An 18,867-nucleotide genomic window follows, 5' to 3' on the forward strand; every position below is an offset into this window, starting at 1 on the left:
AAGCATCCCAGTTAATCTATGCCAGTATTAAAGTGCACTGACAATTTGTTGTAGGTTGTAAGGATGGGAAACAGGAATTCAACTATAGTTTTTCCTCAAAATGACTTTATTTTTGTCTTGATGCATTTAAAAAGAACAGCTTCAGAAAAGGCTTTCAAGTGATACATTCATGTGTAGGAGGAAAGCTCTGACATATGAAAGTCAGCTGCTGAACAGCCTTTCACTTAAGAGCTACTTAGTCAGAAGCTCAAAAAAAGACAAACATGCTAAAACCTCAAGACAATTTGACTTTAGGGGAGTGTCTTACATTTAAAAGGTTCCTGTTTGAGGGCCTACTGTCCAACAATCTCAAGTGTTGCCAAGATAATGTTTTCAAGCAAAACAGTAAATTGGAAATGGATAAGGAGGTGACAGCCTCTGATTTCGTGGCTTGAGAAAATCCTCATTATTAAAATACCCTGTTAGTAGTTGGGATAAAACTGGGTTCTTTAATAAATGGAGATGATTAATTGTTTAAAAATATATTTAATTGAGGTTATCATAAATATTAATGAGGATAAGGTTTCTTATCCACAGCTGCTGAAGTTCCAAATCTTGACCAAACTGAAGAAATTAGATAATTCATCAGTCATTTTGAGAATTAATAGTTTGTGCAGTCTCATTTATTTGGTCCTTCTTAATATAATTTCACATATGATGATAACACTGACAATTTTATAAATTCAAAAATAATTTAAGTAACAAACCAGTGAAATACAGTGTCCTCATAAGAGTAGTCTTCCTCCATTGAATAAGACACTCAAGCAGCAGAATAAAAATTGTTTCATGGCCTCTTTAGATTTAATTCACAGATATAATCTGACAACAGTCTGTAAAAGTCAGAATCTCCAGTTTCATTGGCACATTAATTTTACAGATGCCATCAGCCCCTCTTGTTGCTAGCCACTCTAAAATTTCTTATACTGATTTTATAGTGTGGATCATAAAAACACACACACACAAAAACTGCCTTGTACAGCCACTGGGGAAAATTTATAGAAAACCCACATTGTTCCCTGTTTCTCTAAACCGTCCCAGCAAACTGCACAGATGTGGCAGTTTGACTGTATGCACAACATCTGGCACTGGACTAGAGCTAAGTACATCTGGAGAAACTGGAAAATGTTATAATCCTGAAACATGACCTTTTGCACTGGTGTCCCCACAATCTGTTAATTTTTAATGTTATCATTTAAAAGAGTAACAAAGAAACTGAATTTATTTCCCCTCATAAGAAGTGGATATAGCCATCTGTCATGCACCCAGAAAAAAGCTATCTGTCCACAGTCTGAATGTTGATATAGAAACAAAGAGATATTACTTACATAAATGTGAACATCATTGGTGATGTTGTATATACCATAAGATGTGTCTGAAGATGTAAGGATAAGCTTCATTGGCTTGGCATTGGTCATCTGTAGAGAGACCATCTTTACATCCTGGAAGGAAAAAAATATATACATTTGTTACCTCACATCAGGACCAAATGACACATTCTGAGTCAAGTGCTTTTGATGTAATCCCAAGCATGTTCTATGTTCACATTAACTTTATACTGTACATTTACAGCATCACACATTTATCTGCAAATTCAAAACTGCTTAAGTTGGCGCCATCTAATTCTGTATAAAAGCCAAATAGTTTGTTTGTGTTTGTGTTTGTGTTACAGGAGGAGAGTTTTGGCAGTAGTGTAAATCTCCAGGTGGAACACTGAGACTGATCAGGAAGACAAAGAAATCAAGTGGCATAAATATTACTCCAAACAGTCCTTACGGGAGATACTCTGCTGCCAATAATGCATCTTTTGGTAAGTGTACCACACTGAGCATACGCTGTGTTATACAAACAAAGCAGTAAAATAAAAAAAAACCAAAAACTTTGGATCCAAAAACTATCAAATGTTGCAAATACTTTTAACAATTATTCTGAAGCCTACGCATTTACACTAATGTTAACTGTGTTATATAGTATGAGTATAAATCTGTGCAGTCTTAACTGAAAAAGCATAGCTATCATGAATCCTGCTTTGGGATCAGTGATGTAGACTGAAAAATGTCCACTGATGATGTGATGTGATGGAGAATCTCCTTTAGTATAGGCTCCATTATTTATTTATTTTTTTTATAAGATTTACTAAAATTAAAAATTGAAAATATTATAAATATGTAATGTAAGCATTTTATCAAGTACGACACAAACTATGACATCTTTGGGAACTCTTAACAAAATGAACAGTAATTATAACCTTTTCACCCAGTCACAGTCTGCCAATGTCTCAGCTTCAAGTGTTTCCAATGTCAAAGGGAATATATCTATTCCAATTTGCAAGGGTCCCCAACCGGCGTGCAGTGTCATAAATGAACAGACCTCAAGTTGACAGAATAGGAAGATATTTTGCTAGCAGCACAAAGTTTCAAAATAGTTTCAACTAAAATTTCATTCTGCACAGGTTTGATTCCATTTCTACTCCATCGCAAAAAATCAGTGGGGGATGTGAAAGTTATCTTGGTTTTCAGAACTATGAAATATGAACACATGTATCTCTCCAGAAAGATTTCATTCGAGGAGTGTTTGTAGATCGGCAGGAAGGCTGCTGGTCTCCAGTTACTGTATACACATACATTAATATTATTAATAGATTTCTATCCAGCATTAAACAGGATAAAAAAAAGTCAAAAGCATATCAGTACTACCATAATAAATTATTTAGCTGCTGTCTGTTTTGTATCATTAAAGAATGTTACATAACTCTGGAGTAAATGTGAGTAAGAACAGTACAATCATCTTTTAACATTAATAATAACTCCAATAATAGAAACTTGAAGGTAATTACTGTGCCACTTTGTGTTTTTGGGTTTTTTTCATTTTTTTTTTTTTTCATTGAGTGTATTTTTTATAATTTGGTGTTCTCCCACACATGACTGATCCTGGTGATTAACAACATACTGTATATAAAGCCTTATTAACATAATTTAGAACATAATGTAATACCTCATTAACCAAATTTTTAGCTGAGAGTAACACAATGTTGATGTGATTTGCTAATCATCACTATGGTCACCGTATGAAACAGCCTTAATTACCATGCACCACGTGTGCATGGGGGAAGCTGGTACTGATGAGTTTTATAGATGTAAGTGGTGGCGAGAAAACCTTTTCACTGTGGAATAATGAGTTTGAATTTAGAGACATTTTTTTTCAAGACTGACTTAATTCCAATAAATCCTAGGTCTAATTACTTCTACTTAAGTAATACCCCCAAGATAATTGGCTTTAAAAAAGTGAAAGAGTCGTGGATTTGAAATCAGTTCAGTTTTATGACTCAGTGCACTAGAAATAAACAGCAGCTTTAAAATACATTTCCACAGTGTAAGGCTTTTTTGGGAATTTTACAACAATGTCATTTCTACTTTCAACCATCCGTGATGCCGTTTGATGCTAAACACTTCGTGTTTATTTTTAAGGTAGACTGTATTCAGAACAGGGCCTCTTGGAGAGACAATGAGCATGCCGGGGGAACAATGTAAATCCTTTATATTAATTTTTATTTACTTGCTACTTCATGATGCCAGAGCATATTCCAAGACAACTGTCATGCGCTCAGGCCTGACCAGACATTTTAAGAATGATAGAGAAAAATTTGGTCAGAGGAAACCGACCACAAATTGTTTATAAGCAAAACACAGAAGCATCTGCAGGCATGCAGAGTGCAATGGACAAAAGCATCTGTCATTGCACAAACACACACACACCCAGATGGAAATTTATAATATCATCAGTGTCTGTTACATAGTAGGTTTTGCATAATAGCTGCTGCATCTCATAACTGTTTTGAGTAGCATCGTTTTAAAAATTGGCTAAAGTAGGGAAAATGAAATTGTGGCACTGAGGTCACACAAAACCTCTTATTTGGAAATAATTTGCAATTTTTTAAATTGGATAAACAACAGATATCAACATTTAACAATGCCACCATCCCACTATACAGGAATCCTAAGTCTGGGTTCCCAAACTGCTAACACTTGCACAAAAGCTCATTAAAAAGCCTCATGTGGTAACTTGAAGTCAAAGCCTAAAGCAGTAACTTTTGTCTGACATGACAAGCACTCAGAATGAAGCTGGGATGCAACACATGCAGTTTTATATTCCATGGCATTCTATTCTTGATGCCTAGCAGAATGGTGGAAAAAACAGCTCTTGAAAGCTAATGAAAGTGGATGATTGCATTATAAAGTTCCAGGGCAGATACAGGACAGATGAAAAAACTGTGCTGCTGTGGCTTCATGCAGAATGCAGAAGAAATGTAGAAGTGCAGCTTTACAAATTCTTTCACCACTTGTGACAAGTAGTCCAGCCAAATGGCAGCACCTTCAGTGCAAAAACCAAAATTAGGTTAGGACCATAACAGACCTTTTGATTCATGTAAGATTCAATCATAAGCTGAATGAAATCAACTGTGGAGTCGTCTGTAAATGTTGACATTGTTGAAGACTAATGGACTGACAGATGGAAGTTGTCTGGGACACTGAGAAAGATGACCATGAAATATGAGATAGGGCTGTATGTGTGCCTGCCTATGCATGTATAATGTGTGTGGTAAATGGACTCGCAGATGATCACATATTGATAAGACACTTGCTTTCCATCTTCAGTGCAGAATCTTTATTCTAAAAAAGAATATGGCTTGGGTGCCCTAAAGACAGACGAGACATACGAGGGACTGGGTCATAGTAATGAGTCTGTTTTTCCACAGACAGATCATTTGAAGTGTGCTGTAGTAACCAATATCTTCCCAGAAATACTGCTTTGTTTTTACCTGAATCATGTTGCATGTGCATAGGGTCACTGAATGAATGGCATTTCCTACAAAGTCTGATGGGATTCAATCAGAGATAACTCATGGTGTTTTCCTTAAATTACTCTTCTAATGAGCTTCATTGTCTCTGTGTCTAGTTTCCCTCCTTTCATCCTTCTGTGACTTTCATTCTTTCATTTTGAACTTAGAATCATGACTATTGCTGACCCTGATCACTCACCTTTGCTACTTTTGTTCCTGTGCTTTCAAGATACAATTGTTTGTACTTCTTTTTTTCTCGAGGGCCTTTGCTGATGCAGTTTCCAGTTATTCTTTTGGCTCTCTCCCTTAACTTCAGTTGGCTCCATTGGTCTAGTCTCGGCCTTGTGCCAAGACCAGGACTACTGAGCCAGTATGTGACATCAATGGACCCTGTACATGCAGCACCTCCCTATGAATTCTCCTGGCCAGGGCAACCCCTTGATGCTCCCTCTATAATTCTTTGTGCAGTCAAACTCTGAGTCAATTGTCTCTGACAGATTGTAAATCAGTATGAAAACAAAGGGATGGGGAAGAAGGTGAAAATAAAATTCATAGGATAAATAGGACATGAGAGGCAAACTTCCCATCTGACCGGTCAGTTTGGCAAGAGATGAAGCCATTCCCCATCCTCTGTATATAAGAAAAATTTGTTCTAAATATTCAAGAGCACAGAAGGGCTCTGCCATAAGGTATCTCATATCCACTTTCTTTTTTCATTTGATGAAACACCCATTCATAGGTCCACAACAGAACAGAATATGCTAACTCACAATGCCCACCGCCCCCTCACACAACGATAGCTGGGATTGTCTACATGTACCAGGGTAAGTGGTAGATGATGGATGGATGGATGGAAGGATGTCCACTGCTTTGCATAGAACTTTCTCAACCCCTCACACTGATATACAATATCCTCTAAAACAACTTTCACCATTCTTTCTATAAACTATGTTTAACTTTCCTGGCATGAAATCTATCTTTTCACATTCTCCCACACAACATTATGTGTCTGGTTTTACTCTTCAGGCTTAATAAGATGACTGAGAGCAGCAGTTTCCTCTTAATATACTTTAAATCTGTTTTGTCATCAAACAGCTTTTTCTTGTGATTTCCAGTCCATTTAATATGCTGTAATATTTAAGTCCATTAAATGAGACTAAAGACTTGGCAAAAAAGTTCAGCAACATTTATGCCAATAAACCCAGTCTGTGAGGCAAATGCAATCACCTGCTTGCACAATGTTAGTGTTCTTACTTAAAACAAAATTTAAGAGAAGGAATCTTGTCATCAGCCTTACTGCTAACATGGGATCTGTAATGTACCTTTGTGTTTAATAAAAACTAAACTTCAATATTTGAAAGCTCCAAATTCAAACAAATTAATGTTTTGAACTAAAGCATGTCATTTCAGCTTAGCTTACTAGTAAAGGTTTCCCTTAAGAGAATAATTCTGACAGGATTGTCTATAGCTTTCTTAGAAGCAACTGAAGCAAATGACCTTGGGTGCTTTTGTTAATTTTACAGAGGCAATGGATTCAGACAGGCAGAGTATTGCACCATCCTGTGATGGTGTCTCAGCTTGAGTGCATGTAGCACATCTCCTTCGTTCCTCATAATCACCACCAAATGAGGAAAAACGGCCAACAGAGTAAAAAATGAAAACAGGCAATAAATAAGCAGTAGTTGCTTAACACAAGTTATGTGAAAGTACTACATGAAGAGTTTTAAGTGAGAACAAACAGGAGAAGCAAACAAACAGAACACACTGATAAAGACATGACTAATGTGAGCTGACCGACAATGTTGGACAGTGAATAATGGAGTCTGGCACAGCAATAACAACATAAAGATTAAAAGTTTTCTGGAGTTACTTTCAAGTGTCATTCCCCAAAGCTAAAAGTTTTAAAATCAAAATCACCCTATCAGTAATTATAGTGTATGTTTGTTTAGCTAAAAAAAAAAAAAAAAAAAAGGCAATTCTTTAAACGCAGCCAAACTGTTATGAAAGCCTGTAAGAAACACACTGCAACATGTTGGGAAACCCTGTTTATCTGCTACGTCTGGCATCTGTTAATGGTTAGCTGGATGTTTGGCTGATAAAAATTGGACATGGAGTTTTCAGTTTTTAGTGTGAGAAGAAGGGTTTTGGGCTCAGCTATTTAAGTGTCTGGATTAGGCTTTGTACAATACTCAACAGCATTAATCACAATACATTTCAATGTATACCAGCAAAACATTTTTTGCATAAATGTTAGTTGCTTCATTCATTCTGAATCTGCAGTATTTCTCCTGCAACCATTATTAAGTTTTCTGCTTGAGCTCATCAGCAGACCTGCTCACCTGCCTATGCAGCTACTGCTTGTTTGCAATTAGCTTTCAGCATAGAGGTAATTACTCTAATTCTGTCTCTGCCAGGTCATCCATGTTATTCATGCCTTTATTCTATCTCTGTTGTGCTGACCTGTCTGTCTTAAATGAATAGTTCAGTGTTTTGGGAACTGTACTGATTTGTTTTACTGCAGCATAGAGACTGGAGCCAGGGAGAAAGTGCTGTCCAAAATGAAAAAATATGATTATCAACACCCATAAAGCTGACTAATTAAAATGCTGTATGTTGTCTATGCACATACAGTGAAATGTAAAGCAACTGCTTGTGTTTTTAGGGGAATCTGCTTGCTGGAAGAAGTTTTTCTGAATTATTCCACCTTGTCTAAACCATAGTTGACCATGTTGTACAATAAGACTTAAGCAGTTTTGAAATGTCCTTTTTTTAAGAGATGTGACTCTCTTTAACATATGCCAGCTACCACAGTTGACTTAGCCACACTTTACTCCTGTGCCACATCTGACAAGCCTTTCAGTTTAAATTAAATTCAAAATTATGCCCCAAATTGATTTCTTGTGTCTGTAACAATGATTGATATAATTCATCATCTGAAAAGTGTGAAATGCATACAAGGTGAGAATGTGTGCAGGGCAGACACTGGCACAGTGCTGCTTTTTTATTTCAGCATGAATGGACATCACATATTGTACTGTCAACTGAAAGGGTGATTAATCAGCAGATATGACAGGTCATGATATATATTAGATTCCAATGACAGGTAAGCTGAGTTGTTAAAAAAATAAGCTTTTCAAACAATTTAATAAGCCTACTACATTTTTCTGCTACTACACAAGTTAATCAAGTAGTAAGTACTTGTATGGTCTCTTTGTAAAACATCATCTCTGTCATGCAGATTTTTCACTTGTACACATTTACATAATTACCTCTAGGTGCTCAGCATCTAATTTGTATGACCCTGACATGCTTACCGTGGGAGCAAAGTTCAGGTTAAGGATGTGGACCTCTGCCTTGTCCTGTGTTACGAAGTCGGTCCAACAGCCAGTTAGCATCTCACGCATGTAGATCCATGGGTTGTCCTTAAGCTCCTTTGGATCACATGTCTGACTTGAGGCTAAAAGAAATCAAGCGTAAATGGTTAAACAGTGTCAGCAGCCTCAAATCGACTTAGAGTAAATAATTTCTTGCCGCCAACATTAATATAGAACTTCCTGCATTATCTAGTCAAATACCAAGTGGTGCAAGATTATGGCTCTATCCATAACAATGTTGTCATTTTTGGACATGAACAGCACATGAATGAAGACCAATATGTGTGAAAGCCAAAAAGCAATTATTTAACAGATAGATGAACCCAGCAATGTTACAGATTCCCTGTCTGAATGGGGCTACATTTGTTATTAGTCATTCTGAAAGCTCTTCCCTGGTCTCAGTGTATGGATGTTAAATGTGCGGGTAGGACTACATTGTTTAAAAACGGATCTGCTCGTTCACGTTTATCAGACATGTCAGGATATTGGGCTACAGTCATCCATCAAGCCCGCTCACTCTGCTCTCTGCTATGAGCCTGCTGTTTAACCTGGGGATCCGTGTCTCAGGAGGGTGAATTAATCAAACCCAGCCTGTGTGTTCATGGATGAGGTGGGGTATAAATGTCTGGCGTTTGACCTGGGCTTTGTGTGTGTGCTCTATTGTGTTAGATAAGAGTGAGCATGCACATGCACGTCCTCAATTTAATCTGCCTGAAGTTACTGACGGCATATTCCCTGGCAAATGTGCTCTTTTCTAAAGATGAACAGTGGAGGCAGAGTACAGCGTGGATGGTTGGATGTCTTTTCCAACTCAATCAGGGACCTCTTTCCTTGCCCATCTCCCACTTTTTGCTGATTAGAGATAAAAGGGTCTGACAGGGGCATTACGGGAGTTCTGTGGTTATCCGGTCTTGTTTGCAACCACCATGGCTGATCACTAATCTGGATTGACTCCTCAGGATGGACTCTTAAGGGATCAGGTAGAACTACCCTCTCTCTTCTGCCTAATCACTTGATAGGCATATCTGCAGCAATAGAAATGTAAGCAATATATGTTTTAGCATTTTCTGTGCATGCCTCAATCACCTCCAAAATAGCTTGTGATGACATTTATAAGCAAATAAATGTGATATCATAAAAGTAACAACAAATTTAGTTAGCAAATATTGCATGACATGGTTGGTTTTTTGGTGCAGTTACTCATCAGGCAGCAATCTCTTAGAGACATAAGATGTGGAGTAAAACACATGAGCGAGGAACATGATTCTCATTTTGAGAATGAGCGAGGAACAGAGAGGAAAGGGTTACTAGGAAATTGCAAGGTTTGGAAGGTCAGCAGGATGTGCCTTATTTAGAAGGCGGCACTAATCAAAGACCTTGGTTGAGGCAATGTCATCACTAGCAGCAGAGGGAATGAACACAGATAGAGATACAGATAGAGAACCACAAAAAAGAGGGAGCTAGGACATGTTACATCATCAGATCTTTCTCCTGTATTTGTTGGTATCATCATATAGTCATTTGTTCATATATTACGGATGGAAAGTCAGCCATAAGTAATTTGATCACACATTTTGTTTGAGTTCCATGAAAATACATTATACCACTGCCTAGTGTTTAGTAGTGTAGTATTTGTAAAATTAAATGAAGAAAAAAACATTTAGCACTAATTAGGAGGATTAAGAGGGGATGCATGATTTTGGAACATTACCTTCACTGTTTTTTAGTCTAATCAGCTCTGGACTGCAGGGCCCCTGGAGGTCAAGGCTAGCTTCCTGTTATTCTGCCCTCTATGTTAATGTCTGTTTCTCAGCATCCCCATCCATAAAGTTATGTCTCTCTTGTTCTGCTGTGACAGAGTCAACAGCCCATGACTATCGCCCAAGAGGTCTTGCTATAAATCACAGTGACTGCGTAAGACTGTGCGTGTGTCCTTTTTACGAGTCACCATAGGATATGAAGAACATTCATTTTGCCCTCTTGACCTCGGAAATGCCAATGGCCTCGCTAAGCAGTTTGCTGGTAAATGAGGTACAGAAGAACCATTTCATTCCTTGTCTTCTTTATCTACTTATATCACTTCCACTTCCATTCAATGAGAAGGCATGTTTATGGATGTTGGTGATTTCTATTTAGATTTTAGGTATAAGGGGGAATAGATGAATAGAAAATAAATAAAGTCATGGAATTGGGAGGAATAAAAATGAATAAAAAATCATAAAAAGTGCTTATAATCAGATCTGATCTTAAAGTTTGCATCCATTGTCAATGCAAAATCAATATCAGTACTATTAAATTGGTATCAGTTAATTTGTATGCCTCAATAGACCGCTGCTAATTCCCATATTAACAACACTATATGGCCAAATTAACAGACTTAATAGGCACTTTTAAACATAGAGCAAAGTGATCAAACGCCTTTAAATTAAGCCCAAATCAATAATGGCCAATTTCCTGTTAATGAAGCAGCCTTTTAAGCATTTTTGTAGACTGTTCAAATATCTGGGAACAATGAATAATGCACTATGATGCACTTTAAACTGCTTTTTGCAGAAACCCTGGAGCCATAACTAAGAACGAAAACAAAAAATCTGGTCCCTTTACATGTCCAGAGTATTTCTGCTCTTGCTTTACTAACCTCAAGGGCATTCCAGAATAAAACCTGAAAATGGTTCTCCAAATCCCAAACATGTCTTCTGCATGTGTCCAGTTATGTAGTCTTATCATGGCAGCACTACACCCGTGACTAGCTCAGGTTAACTTTGTGCTTCATGCACATGTATTAACATGCTTGCATTAGCATGGTTCACTCAAGTGTGACCTATGAACAGTAGAATCATCTATGAACAGTAGAACCATCAAGTGCAGCTGAGTCTGACAGGTGTGATAGTAGGCCTCACAATGTATAGCTTATATTAATAAAACAGAGTTCAGTCTTGAACTAGGCCTGACAAGATTTAGATTTACGTAACATTTCATTATTGTTGTATTAATTAAAGTCACGCCCATATTTTGTCGAACGGCATCAACAAAAAGATTTATAGACACCAGCTAGCCTGACCAACATCCCAGTAATGGACTGTCTACAGTATGTGTGCATCCAAGTGTTAGCTCCATTGTTTCAAGATTTAAATTAAAACACTCTGTAAAATGAATGTAATTAATTCAGTATGCCAACCTGAACCTCTTAAATGAAGTTTCACTGTCCAGAAGGGACCCATATAATTATGCAGAGTGCACCATAGTTGAACTGAGGCCAGTGGCTGTGCTTGGGTGTTCCTGGTAACTTGAGGTGATTTATCATTATTAGGGATCGGAGCAGCCTTACACAGTGCTGACATCTTGTATTTCTGTTTCATCTTCTGCTTTTTCTCAAAATAGTTTCAACTCCAAAGTCCTTGACACGAACTGCATGTGACCTGCTAATGTGAGCACCAGAACACAGAACGTTTCTAAAAGACTTTAACAGTAGTAAAACAGAGATGACTCACTAACTGTTCAATCATCACAAAATTTGCACCACATATATTAAGCAGCATTTGTGTATGCCAAAAAGAAAATGAAATTTTTTCTATGTTGAGTGAACCCAAAGACTTATATTGTTACAAATAGCCTAGGAAATAGGTTTTATAATGTGTGCGCCCACGGAGTCATTAGCAAGGCCAAAAAGGAATTGCAGGGTATGCGAGTAGTGTGCTCAGAGCCAGCATTACATTATGCTAACAGCCCCTAATCCAACTTCAGGGGAGCATTCACCACATTGTTACACACTATGTTAACATTATGGTGCTAAGAAAAAAAATGTGTTTCAACCCATCCTATAGAGCAAACTGGAATGAGCCTGTGGAGAGAGTGGAGTGCTGCAACTACAAAACCTAGAGTGGCAGCAACTCGGGTGTTGACAGAATGCCTTAAGTGAGTAGATGAAACTGTTGACAGAAGCATAGTAGTAAAACAAAATATATATATATTGATTGATCTGTCACCAGTCCATCACCAATCTTGTGTGGTAAAATGTAGTTTAGTACAAATGCTTTGACAGTCCCATAACTGCACAAAAAGCAGAAGCAGTGTTCAATTTTCTCTTACTGAGAATCTGATACTATCACTTCTGGTTTTAGACATAATATGGAGTGTCAGCATGTGATTGGTCAGCAAAAGCAAAAAATATCTGAACTAAATTTAAAACTGACAGTATAACCAGTAGACTAGAAACCTCCTGACAAGAAATTCCTTTTTTGAAAAGCTTCTTAAAAAGTTAAAAGTAGCCTTGAACTAAGATATTTATACTGAGATTGTTTGGTTTGACTTGATGTTTTTCACTTACAATGGTTATATAAATCCAGCATGTGTGCAAATAGTGAATACATTTGTCAAAATAAATACAGTAATTTGTGAAATTTTGGTACATTCAATTTTAAGCCAAGGTTTGTTTTGATGTTAGTGTTACTGCCAGGGCTGTGTATCTTAGCCACCCATTTCTGCCAGTAAAGCTCTCAAGAGCTGCCTACCTGTCTGTAACACTGTTGCCTTAACTTTGTGCACCCATGCAGTGTACTGATACATGATGGAGAGTCCTTGAAATTTAAATTTCTGTCACACCTTAACTTAATGTTGATTCAAAGGACTGAGTACCTGTGGCCCAGTAACTAGCTGCCTTTTTACTCACCACAAGCGAGCAAGCATGCAGGCTTTATTTCATGCCCCGTCTTTCATGCCCTCCTTCGTTGTAAGTCACTATGGAAAAGAACATCAGCTACTTGCCTGGGGTTAAGATAGAAAATGACCTGCAGAACTTGCCAATGGGGATCATGGCTGTATTTCAAAGACAGAGTGAAGCAGATAGAAGAAAAGACAAGAGGGGAAACCCTTAGAGCAGACAACACCAACTGTCTCCCTTGATCCCTCAGGGTAGAGTAAACTGTTTGTGTCCAGGGTCGGGCGACGGAGTCATGATGGGGACGGCGGAGGGAGGGGTCAGCAGTCCTATCAGAGTTAGTCGGAGAGGGAAAGGGGAGCTTCAAGGCTGGCTCAAGTCTTTCTTTCGAGTCCACATACACACACATATATACACACACCTATTGTCCCAGCGTTTCCGCAACTGCAGATTGAGGCCTGACCATCCACAGGAAGGTAAACAAGCTCTTATCAGTGCTCTGCAGGGGCCTGCACTGTCCCCTGGCCTCTCACCCCTGCAGACTACACATTACACTCTCCATACAACACACAAGCTTCCTGACTATCTCAGCTCACTCCTGAGACCTGAAATTCTATCAAAAAAATTTTTGCTGATTAGTCTTGTCAGTTTAATGGCTCAAGACTTTCGTATGTGTGCCTGTGTGCCAAGTCCCGCTTCCAGTATTTGCTGGAGAGGAACTGGGGATGTGATAGCAGGCCTGGAGACAGCCTGTCTTCACACTAGTTCTGTTTACACCTCTGGGAGCCATTCGTCCTTCATCTCATCGTTGTCGGAAGTCAGCGGAAAAACAAGTCCAATAGTGGCGCATGGAAGGTCTATGGCTCACTTCCTCCGTTGTTCACTCACTCACATCATGCCATTCTATATAACTTAATGCAAATTCATTTGAGTGTGTGGACTGTGGTTCTTTGTAAGGAAGCATTAGATGCAGGCTAAAAATATAACTTAATTTTTATGTTGATGCTCATGCATACTCTCAGGTGATCTATTACACTAAAGAGATACCATCAATTAGTTTGTGTTTTTTACATTCACTTTTATGGTTAAAGTTTCCCACAATACACTGAAGAGCACAAGCAAAACATAATTAATCATCTAAGTGTTAATTGGTGGATAGAAAGACTAATGTAGCAAGTTACATGCTAACTGTGTGCAACCAATGCAGATTGAAATGTTAGAGATTCATTGCACAGTGGTTGCTCCCAATCATTCAAGATTGATGTAGCTTTGCAAGACACATGCTTCATGTAAAACCAACAGAGATTAGCTCATTCTTCTTGACTGATTTTCCAAGGAAATATTAATGCTTTCCAACATGAGGGTGGCATAGTAATAAGGCTCAGATGATTCTTAACATACACGATAGTGGAAAAGAAATGGTCAACAAATCACCAAAATGCAATCTCCAGAATCAGATCAGAATATTTTCTAATACCGTGTGTGGTTTGTTGGCATGTGTAAATGAAGCCTATTTTCTATTCTAAGTTTAGAAACACAAAATATACATTTTCTCTTCATATTCAAGACACTAAGAACATAAGTGTGCGCGTCACCTCAAAGACAGAACTATGGGATGGCTTCAAGTTTATAATTTCTTTCCCACTATTTCACTAAAGTGTCTAGACTAGAAAGAGCTCTTTGGCAAAAGTAACTTTATTCCCTCAAGGGGCTGTGAAAAGATTATTAAGTATGCTGAGTTTGACTGTTGGGTTTGTTGTAGTTACAGTATATGTGCAGATTAAAATAATCTGTCGGATGTCTCCAGGCATTTTCTTTGAGTCATATTTCTTTTTGACATATCACAGAAATACAAGCAAATGAAAAATCCTGTCTCCAAATCCAGTGAGGATTCTCTCATCACATCAGACTTACACACATATTGTGTACACAGACAGACATCAGAGAGATTTTTCAGCTTTCTAAATACAGATTGACCAGCATAGCACCTGAATCATCAGGAACCTTACACACCCAATGCTTAAATCAAGAGGCTGTGCCATTATACAATAGTCAACTGCATATTTTACAATGAAAACCACTGACCACTTTAGAACCTGTGTCTTTACAGGCAGGTAGTTAGATAGTTAGATGCTCTCTCCATGAATCTAGCACCAAAAATACATTAACATTCTCTAAAATGTGTGGGATTAATATCAAATGTTTGCTGGATTTCCTTTAGGCCTAGAGAAAAGTTCAACCCAAACTTAATTTGAATATTTTAGCTAAGAATATTTTGGATTTGGCCAGGGAAGATTAAAGGTCTGATTCTCCCTTGCATAATAGTACAACTGATTAAACCACAGAGAATAAACCTTTAGTTAAATGATAAAAGCTTATTTTTTGGCAGAAATTTTTCAATCCTACTTTGAACACATTTGACTGAAGGTCATAGATGAGTCGGCTGACCCCCCCTAGAGTTTCCCTTCCAAATTCAGTTTCAGTATACAGGTACATTTCCTATGTTTGTGCAGACCCCAGGGTTGACTGTGGACAGACAGACCTTGTGATAAGAGTACATAATGCCATGCCTTATCTGTGCAGACAGCAGGCATGTTGGCGTGGGTACAAGTGGTCGCCATGCTGACAAGGCATTTATCTTGCCCAGTACTAATGAGCCGTTCAGCACTCATGCAACTGCATAGTGAAAAGCATTTGGACAGGACACAAGACCTTACTGTCACACAGTGATGATGTTTGGAAAAAATTCAGACAAGAGCCAGTGATGATATACCAACTCTTCCTGTACTTAAATTATTTGGTTGTTTGAGATAACATTAAAGCAGTGCTGGAGTGGCAATTATTGTAAGAGGGACCCAGTTACGTAATAAGCAAAGACCTAGCTCTATAAATAGTATGTAAGTGTCCTATCTATCTATCTATTGATCTATGTATCAATTCATCTATCTATCTATCTACCTATATATGTATCTCTCTCTCTATATATATATGTATATATGCATAAATATAAACTTTTAAATTCCCAAGTTTAATATTAAAAATTAAAATAATAAAGATAAACTGAAAATGTACTTAGATTACACGCTATACAATTGAAATTTTTTAGGATGCCAGAAATATGTATATGCCACACTGCATGGTAGAATAATTCTGCTAACTAGTCAACTGTTAGCTAGTGAAAATCATGTGGGAACAAACAAAAGAGAGGAAACTTAGCGATAGTGAGGCTCTCATACTGCGTTCTACATTCAAACAGAGGAAAAGCAAGGCAGTCAGAAATGGATTGTTATTTGGGAGGGGCATAACACTGAAGGAGATTGAAATCGGTCTGAGGCAGCGACAAGTGGTCGCGTCTCCCTGCCACCCAGTCTGACTGCAGGCAGAGCTGGCTCACTACAGTAAAAGAGGGGAAGTGGACTGTTTTGACTCTCAATGCCATTTTTAACATGACGTTTTGTGTTTTTTTTTTTAACTTTTGGCTTATTCTTCTGCATGCCTTCCAAGAAACCATTCTCATCCCTTTCTCACTTCTCTTACTCTCCATTTCTGTCAACTATGAAATTCCTCTTTTTTTAACCATTTTTTTACTTCCATTTTTGTCTAATTACTCGTAGTCTTGTATTTTCATTTTTTTCTAATTTAATTCAATTCAATTCAATTCAATTCAATTTTATTTGTATAGCGCCAAATCACAATACAAATCATCTCAAGGCACTTTACAAAAACTAAAACTAAAAACCCAACAATTCCCTTATGAGCAAGCACTTGGCGACAGTGGAGAGGAAAAAACTCCCTTAATTTAGAAATTAACGCAGTCCCATATCTCTACAATTTTATGTCTTGTCCTTTTTATGTCTGTTTTTTTAATCCCCTACTTGTTCTTTCCCCACGTCTGCCTTCTGAACCACTTATCTGCACTCTGACAGTCACATAAATTTGACCCCCCCCCCCCCCCCCCCCCCCCCCCCCCCCCACACACACACACACACACTCCCTCACTGTCTCCATGAATCAGTCTTTATGAATTCTGTTATCTCTGTTTGTCTGTCTGTCTGTCTGTCTGTCTGTCTGTCTCGGTCCCTTTCCCTCTTTGAAATCCATTTACAGACTGCCCGCCTTCCTTCTACAGCGGTTCGCTAATCACTTTTGTACTTTTCCTTCAGCCCGTGGAGGGAGACTCTGGGGTAGGAAGAAATGCAGTAGGAGGTCTGGCAGTTAACATCATGATGCCTGGCTCCCACTGGGAAAGTTGTTGCAGCAGGGGGCATATTCAACACTACTTCCCTGCCAGGAAATGCCAAGCACACAGTGGATAAAATCACTACACCACTAATACAAAGACTTCAGTCAGACACAGAGATAATTGTTTGTGTTCAACTTCTGCAGTCGACTTAAGTGGTAGCGGTTATTGTACTTGCCATTAGTGGTTTGGAAAAGTTTTAAATCCTTGTACAGAGGAGGTGCTACACCTCACATGTAATAAGCAGCTATAGAGACAGCTCTGGAGACTCACTGCGACCTTAAGTTTCTTGTCTTCAAATGTCTTTAAAGCTCTAAGTCTTTAAAGGCCAATCAGTCAAACAGTGCTAACTAGGAAACATATGCATTAAAATGTTCGGATTTAAAAGCCGTAAAGAGGCACTCCACTAACTTTATACTTAAAGATCTTTTTACTCGCTTTGGGGCTTGTGAAGACAGTTATATAATGCCTTCTGATAAAACAACCCTAATGATGTCACCCAGGTTTTGTCAGCTTAGGCTTGGAAACTAGATTTTTATAAGAGAAAGTCTGTGTTAAAAACTGAGGGTGTAAGGTCCGTAAAACATGGATGTTTTCCAGGCAGAAAGGTTTCATAAGACACTGCTGAGCAATATGTTCAAGCCTGCAGCCAAGCAGGGTGTTTCTGAGTTGGTGAGTTTGTTCTCCCTGTGTCTGCGTGGGTTCACTCTGAGTACTCCAGTTTTTTCTCATAGTCTCAAGACAGGTAGGTTGGGGTTAGGTCATTCGGTGACTCTAAAGTTGCCTGTAGGTGTGAATATGAGTGTGGGTGGTTTGTCTGTCTCTGTGTGTCAGCCGATACACAGAGACTGGTGGTCTGTCCCAGGTGTGCCCTGCCTCTCACCCAGTGTCAGCTGGAATTGGCTTACTCATAGATAATGGATGGATGGGCGGATAATTGAGTGGAAGAATAATACAAAATCACTTCAGTGCCCTTTAAGAAGCATATATTGTAATTATAAGTAAGTTATGTAATTCTGCTCAGTGTGACACGGATGTTGTCAAGATGCCATAAGAATAGATGCCAAATTAACTTCATTAAATGTCTTCAAGGAACACATTTGCAAGAAAGTGTTACATAGTGAGGCACAAAAACAGAATCAAATAATCAAGTTTAACAAAAAATTTCTTCCAAACAAAAAATAAATTTAAATATATAATACAGTTAAAAACCTGAGAGCAAGTCTTTAGCATGTCTTATTGAAAAGGATGGACTCAGCTGAGGAAATACCAATTCTGTACCGCTAAAGCATCACTGCCTATATAATCTCAGCCCAAACAGATAACACCAGCTAAATGACTAAAGGGATTTAGACGAATTTTGGCACCACATGTGCTCAGAGATAAATCCACAGGCTGGACCATGTAAGACAAACAGCAAAATTACAAACACAATTTATCTACTGGGAGGCAGCATAGTGATGCTAAGACAGGTGTGATATTCCTGCTTTTATTGGAGCCTGACAGAATGAGATTTTAGATGATCTGTAAACAAGGAAAGGGGGCCTGAAGGATCACATGGGAACAAATAGGAACTTTTATCAATCAAGATGTAAGATGAATGCAGGGAAAGACACAAGCAGGGGTTGCATTTATAAATAATCCGGAGTTGATGAAAACAGGATTTGTGTTTGTCAAATTTCAGGGTAAGATTAAGAGCTGAGCTGGGTTCTTTTACCAG

The 18,867-nt window shown here is 38.2% G+C and overlaps 1 protein-coding gene across 1 annotated transcript in view; it reads right to left on the reverse strand.

The window, feature by feature from the left end:
• eng (endoglin) overlaps positions 1-18,867 on the reverse strand; it is a 37,457-nt gene that overhangs the window by 14,669 nt on the left and 3,921 nt on the right. Inside the window, exons 3-4 of the mRNA XM_026296610.1 lie at positions 8,191-8,333; positions 1,365-1,478 (exon numbers count right to left, since the gene is read on the reverse strand). Of these exons, the coding sequence (XP_026152395.1) occupies positions 1,365-1,478; positions 8,191-8,333 (257 nt within the window). The remainder of the gene's footprint in view (positions 1-1,364; positions 1,479-8,190; positions 8,334-18,867) is intronic.

The sequence above is a fragment of the Mastacembelus armatus genome, chromosome 12, assembly GCF_900324485.2.
Source record: "Mastacembelus armatus chromosome 12, fMasArm1.2, whole genome shotgun sequence".
Lineage (NCBI taxonomy): Eukaryota > Metazoa > Chordata > Actinopteri > Synbranchiformes > Mastacembelidae > Mastacembelus > Mastacembelus armatus.